Source organism: Pinus tabuliformis, chromosome 2_1 (assembly GCF_031772625.1).
Source record: "Pinus tabuliformis cultivar Carrire ecotype Pingquan chromosome 2_1, CPIR1, whole genome shotgun sequence".
Lineage (NCBI taxonomy): Eukaryota > Viridiplantae > Streptophyta > Pinopsida > Pinales > Pinaceae > Pinus > Pinus tabuliformis.
In genome coordinates this window covers 691,164,266-691,182,307 of record NC_142299.1, presented here as the reverse complement: position 1 = coordinate 691,182,307, position 18,042 = coordinate 691,164,266, and the positions used below count along the sequence as shown (strand labels likewise).

General features: G+C 40.0%; 1 protein-coding gene across 2 annotated transcripts in view; it reads left to right on the top strand.

Moving 5' to 3' along the window:
* Window positions 1-15,715, top strand: part of LOC149202485 (uncharacterized) — a 111,177-nt gene extending 95,462 nt beyond the window's left edge. For both annotated transcript variants that reach the window (XM_089399997.1, XM_089399998.1), the window contains one exon: window positions 15,417-15,715. In XM_089399997.1, coding sequence (XP_089256123.1) covers window positions 15,417-15,608 — 192 coding nt within the window. In that variant the 3' untranslated portion in view covers window positions 15,609-15,715. The remainder of the gene's footprint in view (window positions 1-15,416) is intronic.
* The last annotated feature ends 2,327 nt before the right edge of the window (window positions 15,716-18,042 follow it).

The following is an 18,042-nucleotide window of genomic DNA, read 5'->3' as shown; positions in this document are numbered from 1 at the left end:
TCCTATCTATTGGGGAAATAATTCTTGTCAGGGAAATGACACTCACAACTCTTGGAGGACTACCATTTGAATGGTATATATTCAAGACTACTTCTCAACAATAACGTAATTCCTGGATTTGAGGAATTAATGGCCAGATGCATTCAAGAAAAAACGAGGATGGAAGAGAAAGAAATGCCCATACTTAAAGGTCATCCCTCTGCCTTTTCCTCTTATACTAAAAGAAGAAACAATTTCGGAGCTAAATTCAAAGGAAAGGTTGGACCAAAGGGTGGAAGAAAAGGACGATGTTACAATTGCAATAAAATGGGTCACTATGCAAGGGAGTGCCCTGATAAAACGGACTCACACCGGGACGATGATCAAAATCCCTCTCAAGGTAATCAAAGGAATGGCAGGTCAAATCGCAGGGGTAAAAGAAGTGTCGGAAATCAAGGAAGAGGAGAACCATTCAAGAAGGCAAGAAATTCCAAGTATGAATCTAACACTGTTAACAATAAGCAAGATGAATATTATCTATTAGCAACTCTATCTACTACTGCTCCCCTGGATTCGCTGGGAAATTGGCTTATTGATAGTGGTGCCTCAAGGAACTTCACTGGTTACAAAGTAGCTCTCTATAATTTGATAGAGAAAGAAACCAACTTGGAAATTGTTCTTGGAGATAATTCAAAATATCTCGTGAAAGGCATAGGAAATGTCACTCTTCAATTGAACCAGGGTAATACCATCCACTTACAAGATGTATTATATGTATTTGATCTCAAAAAGAACTTGGTGTCCATTTCGGCATTGGAAGACAAAGGCTATAAGGTGGCCTTCAGCGTTGGCAAGGTACGTGTATGGAAAAAGAACTTTAAAGATGGTTTTACTCTTGGGTTTCAAGTTGATTCATTATATCAGGTTGGAGGAAGTCCGCTGGGTGTCAGGTCTTGTGACACATTTCTTCAATCCGAACTATGGCATTGGAGGTTTGCTCACGTTCATTATAAAGCTCTACCTGATGTAAGGAAAATGGTGACCAGGATGACCGAGTTTAGATTAGAGCAAGAAGGTGTATGTCCAGGATGTGCCAAAGGAAAGCTCAAAAGGAGACCATTCCCCTTAAGCCAAAGCAAGACCTCTGATATATTACAGTTGGTTCACTCAGACATATCTGGTATGATGCTTGTGAACTCCTTGGGAGGATATTTATATTACCTCACTTTACAGATGATTATTTTTTCAAGACTTGGATATACTTCTTGAAAAAGAAGGATGAAGTGTTCCCTTGGTTTCGACACTTCAAAGCCTTGATCGAGAATCAAACCAAAAAGAAGATCAAGACTTTAAGGACTGATAATGGGACTGAATATGAATCCAATGAGTTTCATGACTTTTGCAAAGAGGCTGGCATTAAGAGGGAGACTACTACACCATATACTTCTGAGCAGAATGGTGTGGTGGAAAGGAAGAATCGTACAACTGTGGAAGTTGACCGTGCTATGCTCCATGATCAAAGACTTCCGAAGTTTCTATGGGCGGAAGCTGTAAATACCATTGTATATGTACAAAACCGATGCCCTCATCAAGCATTGGGTTCCAAGACTCCCGAAGAAATGTTCACCGGTAAGAAACTTGACGTATCTCATTTTATAATTTTTGGAAGCCCTGTATATTTTCGTGTGCCTAAAGAGAAAAGGAATAAATTGGGTGCATTTGGAAAGAAAGGAATCTTCGTGGGCTATAGCAAAAATACTAAGGGCTATAGAATCTATGTAGTTGGTCAAAGGGAAGTCGAGTTTAGTCATGATGTCATGTTTGACGAAGATATGGCTCTTAGCAAAGTAGACAATCTTCCTACTTTAAGGGGATCTAAAGAAGCTGACACCGGGGAACCAAAGGAAAAGGAAGATGAGACAATGCCCGATGTGGAAGAACCTATGGATCCTATTGATCCTCCTCCGCAAGAGCTTTCCTCTTCTAGAAAGAGGCCTTGATGGCTTAGGGGGACACTTGATGATGCTGAAGGACACGTTGCACCAAGAGGAACCTTCCGTGAAAGTAAGAAGCCAAACAGGTATCACTGTATCAGGGATACCTGTCCATCATGAGCACGATCATCCAAAATGAGCCTTCTTCATTCACAGATGCTGTCAAGCATCAAGTATGGAAGGATGCTATGACTAAGGAATATGAGTCCATTATGAAAAACGATGTTTGGGATGTGGTCCCCAGACGTCAAGACAAAGCAGTTGTCACTTCAAAATGGTTTTACAAGATAAAGCATGCAATTGATGGAAGTGCGGAAAAGTATAAGGCTGGTTTTGTCGCTCGTGGCGTCTCCCAGAAGGAAGGTATAGACTATGACGATATACAACCATCCGCTCGATCATAGCCCTTGCTGCTTCGCAAGGATGGAACCTACATCAGATGGATGTCAAGACTGCGTTCTTACATGGTTCGATCAAAGAGGAGGTCTATGTGGAGCAACCCGAAGGATTTGAAATTTATGATCGAGAATCTCATGTGTGCAGGTTGAAGAAGGCCCTCTATGGGCTAAAGCAAGCACCCCGAGCATGGTATGAGAGGATCGATAGCTACTTGATGAAGCTGGGATTCACTAGGAGTGAAGCCGACCCTAACCTTTACTTTAAGGTTATAGATGACAAGCCTCTCATACTGGTGCTATATGTTGACGACCTCTTTCTAACAAGTGCAGACCTTTTCTTTCACGAATGTAAGAGGGAGCTAGCTTCTGAGTTCGAGATGAAAGTCCTAGGACTTATGCACTATTTCCTAGGACTGGAAGTCTGGCAGAAACAAGGGGAGATTTTCCTATCTCAAGGAAAATATGTGGTGAAGATATTGGAGAGATTTGGCATGGTGGACTGCAAGCCCGTAACTACCTCAATGGAGCTTGACTTCAAGAAGTTAATCGGTAGTGCTGCCAGACCTGTTTTACGAAATGCTATCGAGTATCGTCAAGTCATCAGAGCACTAATCTTCTTGGTGAATTCCCGTTTGGATATATGCTTTGCAGTTAACACATTGAGTCAACATATGGTTGAGCCTAACCACTCACATTGGATTGGTGCCAAGAATTTGTTGAGATATTTTCATGGCACAATCACTCATGGGTTGAGATACACTGCCAGAGATGTGAGATTACTTGGGTATACTGATGCTGGTTGGGCAGGCAGTGTGGTGGACCGAAAGAGCACTTCCATGTGTTGTTTATCTTTGGGATCTACCTCGATACCCTAGATGAGCAGGAAGCAGAAGTCGGTGGCTTTGAGCACCGCCGAGGCAGAGTACATTGCTGCTAGCATGGCCTCCTGTGAGGCAGTCTGGTTGCGAAAAATCTTCAGTGAGCTGTTTGGATTTACATTAGATACCACGTGATCCTGTGTGACAACCAGAGTGGGATCCGTTTATCAGAGAATCCCGTATTTCATGATCGCTCTGTTAGAGCCTAGATTTGCCTCAGGCTCAAAAGACAAGGTTCTAGGTCCACATCAAACCACGCTCAACCTCGTAGCTAGCCCTACGAGGACAGGAGAGGGCTCTCTCCGGGTCAATCTCAGCGAAAGATAATCGATGGGGCTTGAGATGACTGATGTAACAACTGATCTTAGGCTAGGTATGAAAGTGCAAAGTTTTGATTTGAGTTTTTGGGGGTTTTGTTGGAAAAAGGGACAGGGAAATTTTGGATCCGGGGATGAGGCCTAGTTTTTGCAGAGTTATTATTGGGGCAAGGAAGGCAATCGTTTTGATGCCTTGGATCGAATGAACGGATGGATCAGACCGGTGAGAAGCTAAGGAGGGCAAGAGGGTCTCAAGAGTCCTCCTCAAACATATGAAAACATGAAGAATTAAACAAAATATCCAGGCAGAGCATAACAGTCCAATGAATTCTACCTTAATCACTTATTTGTTTAATTGCAGAAGGCAAGAGAAGGGAAAATGATATACATAAACATCAGTGAACTTACAAATACATAGAGAAACACACCATCAAAACATAGAGCCACATGGATCCCAACAAGTGCTGCACAACTCTGGTCTTTCCTTTGCCAAAATTGCAGAAATGAAATGTACAATGAAGTGCTAAGCAATCCCAAGTGTCCAACCCTGAAAATGACTTAGAAATTACATAATATAGACAAGCCAAACCTATTCCCTTGCCTCTAGGGGTCGAGCTCGTCATTCTAGGAGCTATTTGAACTAATTCTAAACAAGGAACTGAAATCTAGGTAGTCAAACAACTTACCCCTATATGCTAGGACACTGGTTCATTCATTCAATTTTCACCTTTTAGTGAATGAATCTTCTAGAACAAGTAAAAATGTGCCAATATTACATCATGGTTATTAAATTACATCATGAAAGGTCAAGAGTAACTTTAAAAAGCAAAACTGGTCAAAACTGGGCGAATTTCTGAGCTAAACAGTGAAAAATGGGCAAAAATCCTCTATGTGCCACACCTGATTCTCTATGCATCGCGCCACTTTGGAGCTGATTTTGAGGCACTTCCTGAAGTCCAAATTGAGCCCAAGTATGCTTGCTGGAAAGGTCTGCCTGTCTACTTTCCAACCCAAGTGGAATTTCTGAATTTGGATGTCATTTGCCCCTCCAAAACTTCAATCTCCTAAGACTGCTTCCTGTGTGTCAAAATAGGGGCAGTGAGGTCATTTTTTGAGTGTTTTTGACCTCCTGAGGACTCAAAACTTGCCCAAATTTCTTGGCTATGCACCAGCATCCATGATTTTTCATGAAAAATCCGGAAATGTAAACTTTTTGCAATTTGGAGCTCCCTAGCAAAAGCGCGCGCCATGTGGCGCGACGCATAGGGAGAAAAACCCTGTTTTTTGTGCCAAAATTTGTCAAAATGCCAAAAATGCCCCAAATTTTTTGAAATTTGGGCTAGAGCTTCTCCATCAAGTGTCATGCTGGGCTAAAGAGGCTTCGGCCAATATCTGAAGACGATCAAGCTCCCTTTTCTTCTTTTGTTTCCTTATTGTCTTCTTTAATTTTGCCTTTAGATTCCTTATTCGTGCCTTGCAAACCTTGTTCCGCGCCATGTAGTGGAAAGCCATGTGTTTCAACAATGCTTTGTCTCTGTCAGCCTTGTCCAGCAGTCCCTCCAAGTGGATGTTGACTCTCTCGAGCCAAGACTCTCGATCATCATTAATCTCTTGCTCCAATGAAGTGAGCTCAACCCTTCTCCTTTGTGCAGCTTGGCGATTCTCGCGGATGTTTTGTAACTCCATGATTGCTCGCTGATCTTCAAGTTGTTTGTTCCTTTGCTCCAAGTATTTTATAGTCCGCTTAGCCCTCTCCAAGTCAAGGGATAAAGCTTTGATCTCTGTTTGCTGCTCCTGGATGATCTCTCTAAGATGTGCACTTTGTGGGCCCGTATCTGTATCATCATCATGAATGAGAATGAAGTCGGTCTCTTGTTCACTTGAAGGCCCCTCATCCTGCATTGGCCTCTTGCCTTTGTCCTATACCTGTGGTGCTGATGTCGGAAGCGAGGCCCCTTCCACACCGGGTGGAGATAACACTCGCTTCGCTGCTGCAAACAAATGTCTAGTGCCCCTCTGATATGTGATGAATACCGGCACACTAGCGGTCTCATGGCGCTCATACTGATGAGAAGGTCCACCTGTCTCATGCTTAACCTCTGATAATCCCTGTGAAGCTCTGAAGAAGTCACGAGAGATGAAATCATCCCAAGTGATGCCCTGTAATCCAAGCTGATGAACCACCAAAATCTTGATGAGAGAAAAATGATAAACACTGTTAAGTTGCTGCTGAGGGGTTTTGTGCTGCACAAGGGTGGTCATCCTCTCTATGTTCCGGCAAATGAAATACGGAATGTTCATCATCCGTACCCTGGTGAAATGCATGAGCAACCTGATGTGATAAGCATATAAACGTGAGAACCGTCCTTCACAGCTGAAATACTTCATGATCAATTTCATTAGTGGAGCATATTCATCTTTAAGATATTGGAATGGAAACACTCTCTTGAGTTGCCTCAAGAAACTGGTTTTAATGTATGGCTCATAATGCTGCTAGTAAATCTTCTTCCTCTTGGTCCATGGTTCTCCAATGTTTGGTATGCCGGTTGCTAGTGAGACAGATTCTGGTGTAAGTGTGAAGGTGACACCAGCGAAGGTAGCCTGATCTCCATGTAAATGCAGCACAAATAGACGAGCCAACTCATGATGAAATTGAACATTAGCAACTTTCTGACAAAACTCATAACATGACTGATGTTGGAAACAAAACATGGCAAGAGGGCAGGCCTGTAATTCAGTGAGGGTGATCAGCTCTTCTCTGATATGTCTACCACCTCTATGAGGCCTCCGGGGTGCATGCTCCTCCATGGGTGAGTCACTTTGGGTTTCCATTTCATAATCAGATGAATGCTCAGACGCCACGACTGCTGTTATTCAAACTGCCTTGGAGAAATAGATGCTGGTGTATGAGAACTGTGTTGCACTGCTCTTTTAGTGATGTGCCTAAATTCTGCCACCAAGGGGAAAACAAATGAAACAAAGATTGTTAGGAAGGGGAAATAATAGTAAGGGATTAGGAACTATTGGGATAGATTTGTTAGGGAAATATGGGAGAGGGTTTGGGATTTATGTGTGGGAATAGGGTTTAGGGTTTCACATTTAAAAGTTTGGGAAAGGGAATTTGGGATAGGGGTTTAGTAATTTTAGGGGATAGGGAACAATGAAATCAGGGGAAAAAATGGAGTCAAGGAGAAAAGAAAATGATGGAAAAGAGTAAGCTTGGTGGCAAACAATTTTTGAAACCCTAAACAACACTTTTCATATGAAGATTTTGACATGGTAGGGTTTGAGATTTTGTTTTGGCATTCACCACATCAAACATAATATACACCATAAACTTGGATGGATGAACAGCGAAGGAGGAGCCCAACCTACTTGAAATCAAGAGAAATTTGCACGTTTTTGGCGTTTGGAGGCTGTTCTGGAATTTTTCGGGCCAGTCAGCTGAGTGCGCCGCGCAGCTTGCCCAACGCGCCGTGCCTCCCCAGTGCGCCGCGCCCGTGTTAATTTACACTGGATGATCGCGCCCAATGCGTCGCGCCTCCCCAGTGCGCCGCGCCACCTGCTCTATGCGCCGCGCCCGGTTTTGAACACAGCTTTGGCTTGAAACTTGACAATTTCGCCCTCTCACCACTAGACTTCGACCCTCTTTGATCTCTTGGAGGCAAATGAATGTTTTGAAACCATGTGAACATCTTATAGTGATGGATTTGATTTTTGTTTCTCACAAACCCACTTTGTAATGTTTTGACTTGGCACTTTTTCCACAATTAATAAAACTCTGTCTTTTTGTTTCCCTTTTGATTTTTTACTTGAATAATGAATCTTTTGGCGATTGTTGCAGGGATAATGGCATGTTTTGACAAAGGAAGACCAGGGCTGTGCCTGGAGAATTCAGGAACTGAAAAACTTTTAAAATTACATGACAATTTATTACAAAGCGAAATGACGAATTTTCTTCAAAACAGAGTTTTGAAGAAAAGTCAATAGTCAAGCATATGATGATGAAAATATTGAAACTGAAAACTTATTAAGGACCTCCCTCATGAGTCATGCTGGCATTATTGGACACTTTGAAGACAAAATTAACTAACCCTAGACCTAATGACTGAAATAACTCTTGGTGATCAATAGACTAATACAGGACTGTAAGTGATTTTAAAACTTTGATTTTGATGAACAGACCTGAGCCAACAATGATAAGGCATGAGGGGTAATGAATGACAAGACCCTTCTGTCAGATTATGGCATGCTCCTAGCGGAATGCAACTGAGTGAATCGAGCGAGACACCTAAAAATGAAATGCAATAAGAGAAATGATCTCTGACGGAGGGATGACCAGACCGACTCTAACACGCTCCAAGCATATTGATATCAGATACCACTATATTCGAGATATGGTGCAACGAGGAGCAATAAGACTCCAACATATCGGTACAGATGAACTGGTTGTCGACATTTTGACAAAGCCCCTAGGAAGGGTCAAATTCCTTACTTTCCGAGAACGACTTGGTGTCTTTCAGAGACCCTCTTATGAGGGTCGAGTATGATGTATTGAGCTTTGGGAACTCCAGGGGGCGTGGGGTACTTCTTGGAGCGACATGTGACCACAGGGCGACTCACCATCCCTTGGTGGTGCAGTATGTACAGGGTAAAGGTTCAACCTTCCCCTGTGACAATCCGTGGTGACTGTGGAACAAGATGATTAGTTCTCTTGTGGGCCAGGATGATTCGTTCTTCGTGGCGTTTGTGGAGCAGGATGATTAGTTCTCCTGTGGGCCAAGATGATTCGTTCTCCGTGGCGTTTATGGAGTAGGATGATTAGTTCTCCTGTGGGCCAGGATGATTAGTTCTCCTATGGGTTAGGATGATTAGTTCTTCATGGCATCCACTGGACATGATGATTCGTTTTCCTGTGGATAGGATGATTAGTCCTCCTGTCGAGGCATCCTACCCATGCAGTGTGGGACTCATGGGAAGTACCTCTCATCTGATCAATGAGCAGGGAAATGAGGATAGGGACCATAGTAGTACTATCGATGGACACATCGTTGTATTTACCGTACTCCCTATGCTAGGATGACCTCCATTGATCTGGGATCAGTGAGAGTGTTTCCTAAGTTGCAGGAAACGTTGCCTAGGGGTTCGTTTCCGGCCGGAAACGAAATGGAAACGCGTTTCGGCGTACCGTACGGCCTGGAAACGCGTTTCCGGCCGTACGGGCACGTTTCCCGAAATGGAAACGTGCCCGTACGGCCGGAAACGCATTTCCAGGCCGTACGGGCCCCGTTTCCCCAAAAAAATGACTTGTTTTTAATTTTTTTTTTTTTTTTCTAATTAGTTTTTAATTTTTTTTAGGGTTTCTAAGCTGTTCTAGAAACCATTTCTAAAGTTATAAAATAGCAGTGCCTCTCATTCTCTCATCACACTATTCAGCAAGGAGTTTGTATTGGAGATTGGCAGTTGTTTCAGTAGCTGGTGTTTTGAGCAGTGAGCAAAGTAGATTTCAGCAGCGGGAGAAAGAGATTTCAGCAGCAAGAGAAGGAGATTTCTGTAGCAGCAGATTTGGCTCAGCTACAGCCATATTTCTCTTCTATTTTCTAGCATTTCCGGGTAGTTTCAACCACAGAAAATTAATTTGGGTAAGCCACATTCATTTCGTTAGTTTTTTCTTACTATTTCTTCAATTTTTTTAGGGTTTATGCAGCTAAATTGCTGAAAAACGTTTTTTATTTATAGATTTGTTTTTTAAATTTATTTTTGCAGCAGATTTGGCTCAGCTACAGCCATATTTCTCCTCTTTTCTGGCATTTTAGGGTAGATTCAGCCACAGAAAATTAATTTGGGTAAGCCACATTCATTTCTTAGTTTTTTTCTTACTATTTCTTTAATTTTTCTAGGGTTTATACAGCTAAAAATATGAAAAACGTTTTTATTATTTACAGATTTGTTTTTTTAATTTATTTTTGCAGCAATGGCTTCCAGCCAAAGTGCAGCTGCAACTTCAAGCCCTAGGGCCAACCCAAGGGCTGAATATTATCCTCTTTGGAGGCATGTGACGAAGCTTCAAAAATGTGGAGGTGGTGGCTCATGGGAATGGCGATGCACTCTTTGCAATAATACGTACAAGGGCTCCTACCCAAGAGTGAAGGCGCATCTGTTGCATGGAGGAGGACAGGGGATTCTGGGTTGCACAAAAACATCAGATCCGTTGGTAAGGAGGGCATATCAAAGAGAGCAAGATGAGGCGGATGGTACTAAGAGAAGGCATGATGAGCATACTCAGGCTACATCTAACATTGAGCCAAGGATTGTAGTTGAAGCAAGAAAGAGGAGAGCTGGTCACACTGAAGAACATGAACAAGCAGCACCCAAACATACCAGAGGCTCAGGGGCATCCCAATCAGTTCAGGATAGCAGAATTGCTAGATTGGTGAATGTGCAAGCAAGAGAAGAAGCTGATTCCAGAGTGGCCAGGTGCATTTATGCATGTGGTATCCCATTCAATGTTGTTCGCTCTCCTTACTGGCAAGATATGATAAGGGCAGTTAACAAAGCTCCTCAAGGGTACAAGGGGCCCAACTATGAGAAAGTCAGAACCCAGCTTCTCAAAAATGAGAAGGAACTTGTGGAGGACGTTTTAGCTCCAATTCGTTCTTCCTGGAGTAGCTCTGGGGTTACCATAGTCTCAAATGGTTGGACAGATATGAGGCGCAGACCATTGATAAATATCATTGCCACTTCCCCCAAAGGAGCAATCTTTATCAAGGCAGAAGACTGCTTAGGAGAGGTGAAAGATGCACAGTTCATTGCTGATGTTATTATAAAAGCTATTGAACAAATAGGGGCTAACAGGGTGGTGCAAGTTATCACGGATAATGCACCAGTTTGCAAAGCTGCAGGTTTAATTATTGAGGGGAGGTATGACCACATCTTTTGGACACCATGCATTGTCCATAATCTGAATCTGATCTTAGAGGAGATCGACAACAAAGTTTCCTGGATAAAGGAAGTCACAGGGGAAGCAAGGGAGATTATCAAATTCATCACCAACCACCACCAGTCTCAGGCCATATTTCGAGAGTACTCCAAATTGGAGTTGTTAAAAGTTGCTGAGACAACATATGCCTCAAACTTCGTGATGTTGCGCCGCCTTGTTGAGGTTAAGCATGCATTAGTTTCTATGGTGGTGAGTCAACTTTGGATTGAGTGGAGACAAGCAGATTCAGAGCGGGGATCTATGGTGCGTAGATTGTGCCTTGATGAGGATTGGTGGAGCAAGGTAGATTTCTTGCTAAAATTCACAACCCCTGCATTTTTAGCTTCTCTGGAGTGCTGACACTGACCAACCTTTCTTGGGAGAGGTATATGATGGCATGGATTCCATGGTTGAGAAAACTATGGAAATCATTTCGCAGGAGTCTCCACAACTTCTGTTTGTTGATGATCATTTTGTTGGTTTGATCAAGAAAATCATTGTTGACAGGTGGAACAATTTCAATACACCATTGCACACTTTAGCACATGCTTTGAACCCCAAATTTTATGATGAGGAGCTTATTGCTAAAAGCAATGGGAAGAGGAAGGCACCCCATAAGGATAGAGAGGTGGCTACTGGGGTGAAAAAAGCACTAATGAGAATGTTTCCTTCTCATCTACATAGGGAGGTAAAGGAGGAATTTGCCAGTTTTGCTGCAGGAATAGATGATTATGCAGATATATCAGCTTTGGAGGAGAGAAGCACCATGAATCCAGTTAGGTGGTGGATTTGTCATGGAGCAAATGGTGTACATTTGCAAAGCCTTGCCATTCGTATTCTTTCACAAGTGGCAAGCTCTTCATCAGCAGAAAGGAATTGGAGCACTTATGGTTTTATTCATTCTGTGAAGCGCAATAGGTTGGGCTCACAGAAAGCAGAGGATCTTGTTTATGTGCACTCCAACCTTCGCCTTGCATCTCGTAGGGGTCCAGAATAAAACAGTGGTCCTTCTAAAGAATGGGATGTGGATGCAGAAAATCCTGATTTGGATCTCTCTCTTGCTGCCCTGAATATTGAGGACGATTCTGGAAGTGGAATTGGTGCATCATCTTCTTCAGCACCACCATCCACTGTTGACCATTCTGCTGCTTCTATTTTTGATGAGGATTGTTATGATGAGGATTAGTCTTTTGTGACTTGTCTCTATAGTTCTTGCAGCCTTATAGTCTTTATTGTACTTGCAGCCTCATATACTAATATAAATAAAGGCTGATTTTGGATTTTCCAGTTCCTATATTTTTATTTTCATTATGTGATGACTCATGAGTAAATGTGATGTAAATTTAATCTTAATGTTAAAATGTTCAAGTAAATGTATCATTAATGCTTTATGATTGCACATATATATATTAATAATTTTTAAATGTTTTTAATATATATATATATATATATATATATATTCGCGTTTCCCGTTTCCAAAATTTGGGGTTTCCCCGTTTCCAAAATTTGGGGAGGTCGCGTTTCGTTTCGCTTCCCCGTTTCGTTTCGTTTCCGCGTTTCCCCGTTTCGTGCAACTTAGAGTGTTTCACACTCTGAGATTGACTTCGGGTCAATGGAGGATGGTAGGATACATCCTCGATCATTTCTTCTTCTTCCTAGTTCGAGCAGAGCATAGCAAAGTGGGGTCAAGCTGTACATGACAGTGCATTTGATGGATGGATAGCAACGACGGTCCGACGGATTGCAGATGAAGTTCTCCCTAGTTGAGAGGGAGTGTTAAAATTGGCAACTAGGGCCAAAATCCATGTGAATCACCTTATTTATGGCTTCTGATATTTTTCCTAGATTCCTCTCATCGAGAGGTATAGGATTGATCTAAAGATCATCCTATTCCGATATGTATTTATGGAGATATGAATTTATTTGATTATGGACAAATTGTCAAGGTTGGCCAACAAACTTATCTAGGGTCAGAAGTCCAACAGTCACGTCTATTCACCCTCAACGTTTGCATATATATTCAAAGAGCCTCCTCCTCATTTGGACAATTTATTCACTCATCTTCTCTCTCTCTCCCCTACGCATAAAAGGAGCCTCTCTCTCTCTCTCTCACACATGTGGCTGAAAGGAAGACGTCCTAGGGCAAGGAAGACGCAGAAAGGACACTAGGGCAGCAGGTCATCTCTTTGACCAGCATTGACCAAGCGTTGACCATCAAGAAGTCCAGATTGGGTGTGGTTGCCTCCCTAGGCAGGGCGCAATTTTTGGAACGAAAACCGAGGTGATCTGACCTCTGGTTTGACCGGTGTTGACTGCCCTAGTTTATGTTGTTCGAGGGCAAGTTGACCGGAAATTGACCAAGCATTTTAGAGGTCAATTTCAACTAGTTTGACCAAGTTTGACTTTGTTGATCTAAGGTTTGTTGCTGCTGATATAAAATTACAGAATTCAGATTTTGTACTATTTCTCTTTGCTGAACTATTGAAGATAAAAGAAGATTTGTTGAAAGGGTTCCCCACATTGGGGTTTGTCCCTGGCTAGCTACCACATCTTGTGTCTCTTGTCTTGGCTTGTTTTCTGTTGGTCATTTAATGTTCTATCTGCACTTTACTTAATGTATATGTGATTGCTAATCTGTGGATAATAAGAAGAAAAATAATTAAATTGCTCTAAGCATAAAACATACCATAATTTAACACATGTTGGTAAAGACAGTGAAAATGATTTCAATTATTGAGAAGTAAATCACTCATCTAATCCAATCTAGCACAAAATTAATACCCATGGCATCCATCAACATCATGGATTGGTTAAAGTTGCAGGTATGAATTCTCCCATATTCTGCTATTTCATGACCCTTCATAGTTTAAAAAATTGATAGCTTCTGCAAGCTGTAATCTTAGTAGCCAATGAAATTTGAAATGAATTGATACAATCAAATAGAATATGCAGCTCACATTTTGTCCTCTAGATTCATAACCCGAAGAAATTTGCAGATCCAAAGGAGGCTCTTTGAAAATGCTTCGATTGACTTTGTAAGAGTGTCGATATTCATTTGTTGTTGTATTAAAAATCGCTGATTCGAACATGTCAATCCTCTCTTGGGTGTCATTATGTCTCTTACATATGCAAATGGCCACTGATCCCGAGGATTGAAGATTTCTAATTCATTGAATAACAAGCAAGAAAATAGCTTAGTTGGAAGGGTGTGCTTTCTCAATATCATTGCAGTATCAGGCACATCTGTAATGCCAACAACACACAAAATAAAAAAATCAGTTAAAGAGAGAACCAACCTCAAAACAAATCTTAGATGCTATCACAGTAAAACTTCACCATAATTGAGAAAAGTTGAGTTCTCATACCACTGCTGTAGGGAAGGGAGACTGAATTTGGCAACATAAACCATTACACAATAAGAGTAGACAACCAAAATTGCTTTCTAGAATTATTTCACTTTGTAGAATATAGTTGGAACCTTTATTACATCAACTGTATTCTTGAAGACTGAAATGCATCATAAGTCCTGAAACGATGCAAATATATACCTTGGAGCACTTATTTTCAGCTTCCTTGCCAACATGTTCAATGGATTTGCAGAATTGGCCATGACAATGGTCAGGCTTCCCATGTTCTTCAAGCAACGGGATTCACTGTTCTATCTTGCATGGGCCTTCACTATTCCTACATGTTTACTCAGAATTCCAATGTCAGTGGTGGAGGCTGGAGTTTGGGTGCTGATAACTTACTATACCATTGGGTTTTCCCCTGAAGCTAGCAGGTAGTATCTGCAAATCAATCATTTATCAAAACTGTCTCCTTTGGTAAATGTAAGCATTTTGAATTTTTCAAATTTTATTGAAGAATATTGTTCATTTGTAACCAGTCCCCAGATATGCTTTTTGATAAATGTCGCCATCAAAACCACATGGCATTTTGAATTCAAAAGAAAAAACATAATGCACAGCGTGATCGTGGTGGGTACCTGTGTTGGAATTTGAGGGACATATTTGCCTATTATAGGACATTTTGCCTTTCATAGGAAAACATTTTGCTTGACCATCTTTAGTGATGATGTGCGTTGAAGAGTGTAAAACGTCACTAATATCCCATCTCGAACCCCTAAAGAACATCGCAGCTTGAGCACGTTTGCCTGCTACAGTGTCACCAACTCGCCACGACAGGGTTAGAATTTGACAAACACTTTGCGCATCATAAAGCATTTTTCCCGTATTTAGGATAAATCAATCCTAAAAATTAATTTGTAGTCAACACGCTTCTGAAACGAGATCAAATGTAGTAAGGTGCCATAAGTCTCGCGTGTTTGAAAAAAAGGGTCACAAAATACATCGATACTCGAACTCTGCCTGATGTGATGTTCAGATATTTTTGGGTTTTTGTTGTTACAAACCATTGAAGGTTCAATTTTATAGTTTCTGCGATAGTCCTCTCATTCAATCTGTTGGTCGAATTGAACTAAAACTTTTGTAGGGGTCATAATTGGAGTAACTGCACGGTGGGTTTTTTAATGGCTTTTTCGGGTTCAAAATCTATATTGGGTCTATCAAAATTTGTATTGGATCTATTCCACTGGTTTTCTTATACCATAAATTGGAGTTTGCTATATTTGTGGCCCATTCTAGGTCGACCGATGTGAGGTGCCAGGGCTTTTAGGGTTTGGATGGAGCCGATATATATTGTTTATCTTCCGGAAGGTGAGTTTATTGAATTTGCAGGGCTAAATTGATGCAAATTCAAATGGTGAACTTAATTACAACTTCTATGTGGGTAAAGTTTTCCATTTTACCTATAATTATTTATAGATTACTGCGCTGCTGGAATCTTTTGCTAAAAACCTTCCACGCGTGCAGGTAATGCAGTCGAGAAAGTTTGAAACTGTGGCACAGGAGCTGTCGGTAATACGCGTAGAAATTTCCAAAGAATGTATGGCTGATGTTCAGTTTCCGACCTTTGAAGCCAGGTATTTTGTTTTCTATCTATTTTTCCATCTGAGTGTTCAAAATTTGACTGTAAAATACTATGATACGTTCCTGATTTTTTGAAATTTCATAATGGAATTGATAACAGATTAAAATTGTTTTCCCTTTTGTGACTAGACCCTGGTAGCATACGTTTCGACTCTTGTTCTGAGTTTGGTCAGGTTTTCACAGTTATATATTTAAACAGATCTTTATTAAATATTGAAAAAAATGGAGTTCGCTATTAGGATGAGTAGAACTAAATGGATCAATATGTTTGAACATAAACATAACCATTTGATGATATTTATACAAACCTTTATTAAATATTTAAATGGATTCTTTCGCATTGGCATTCACATCCACCTTTTATTTTTCCTACCTATGTCAATCACATTTTAAATAAATAACCTAACTCTTCCTACCTATGTCAATCACATTTTAAATAAATAACCTAACTCTTATTACTTACCTATTACTTCCTTTTCTTTAGACCTTTTATTACATGGTTACATTTCCCTCATATTTTCATTTTCCGTTTTATACTTATTTACATTTCAATATTATTATTGTTGAAGAACTTAACTCTTATTACATTTCATTTTTACTTAGTTTAAAACCTATTTTCTTTAAATGGAGGAATATTTATATTTTACAAATTATTTGTTTGGTGTTGAATTAAAGTTGTCATTGTTGTAGACCCAAGCAACAGTAAAAATTGACGAAGAAGATCAGGGTTCTTGGCCTCAAGATTGCTTTCATTAGATAGTCCTCGTCGTGCCGATTCGTGTGATGTGTGTGATGTCAGAGAAATCAAATTTTTTATTGAATTTTATAAGAACATGTAATTTTATTTTTATGATGACAAGCAACCATGATTGAAAAATTTATCCATAGATTCTACACAGTAGAAATTTCTATGAAATTTGTTCAAAAATGGTTACATAAATTATGGGTAGCTGCAAGAGTGCGATTGCATGCAAAGGTGCATTACCAGAGAATGAAATTAATTTTAAAAATTTCAATAAATTAATAAATTTTATATTCTATATTTAAATAAAGATTATGCAAAGAAAGTTGGGTAGTTGTTACTCAATTAAAATAAATAGAAGACTGAAAGAAATGGAAAGGGGTAGATTTGCTACAGAAGGAGGCATAGCATCCAAGAGAGGCCTATTTGGGCCATTGTGCGACAGATTGAAGACCTAGCTAGAGGATAGCATCCAAGAGAGGCCTATTTGGGCCATTGTGCGACAGATTGAAGACCTAGCTAGAGGATTCACCAATGGCATTGCAAATTTTGTTGTTTTCTCTCAGTTTATGTCTTATTTTCTTGTAAATTAATAGTTGTTCTCTTCCAGTGAAATAAATAATTGCAGTTTAGATTTGTTCTCATTATTCTTTACTTTTGCTTTTAAGTATTTAATCAAAAACATGTTTATTTCAAATTCCTTAAATTAAATTTCAGTGTCTTCTTGATTATTATTTGAATATTCTAAGTACATTTTCTCATTAAAACTTTGCAACAAGTACAATATTTTTTACTACTTGACAGTGATAAGAGAGCTTCGCTAAAAACTCATAATTATTTAGACTTTGTACCTTTTGTTGAACTATAGAATTCATACGAAAGATATCCATAAGTTTCTCATAGGCTATTGACTTTGATTGAGGTTTCATGTGTTTTCTTTCTTCTTAAAAGTTTGAAGGCTTTTACTCGTCATTTTTGATATCTTGTTTGTCACTTCCAAGAACCAAGAAGTTTGATATCTTGTTTGTCAGTACCAAGAACTAAGAATTCCCATGGCTTTCTTGGTGCCTACGTTATATCCTCGTAATCTTTCCTATAAACTTATATATCTGCAATATGAGATAAAAGGTTTCCTCTATATAGGTCTTGGTTTATTGTTTCTGCATGCTTTGCTTTAGTTCGTAACATTTCTCTAGCATATATTTTCAATCATTACATCTGGTGTTTGAAAGAGCTATTTAGAGATAATTCTAAAATAGCTACCTTCGTAATAGTTTGACGGATACCCCTGTAGCTCAAAATGTAGCTTGAGGCCTAAAACAACAAGGACATTGCCCTCCATAAGGTGCCCTGGCACTGTTGTTTTACATAGATTACCCTCGAGCAACAAGCTGTAAGTGGCTCTGACTATGGTTTGAACCAACCTTAGAAAGTAGCCTGGCTTCCATATTGCTTATGTTTTTCTTGTAAATTAAGTGTCTAGTCGCGACCATGATATCAATGGAAAATAAAAAATACTCTTATATGAAAATGATAGGATGTAGTATATTGAGTTTAACTGAGGTTAAAAATTATAAAAAATTTAGAATTTGCTCCATCTTTCTTCACAATTCTCTGAAAATATTGCAACCGAAAATTTAAAACCATATAAAATTATATAAAAGAATATGCTATAAATTGAAAGCCTATTTATCACTATTTTCAAATTCATGATAAGCTTTCCATGTTTTTTATTCTTTCAGATCACATTATTCCAAAACATTATAA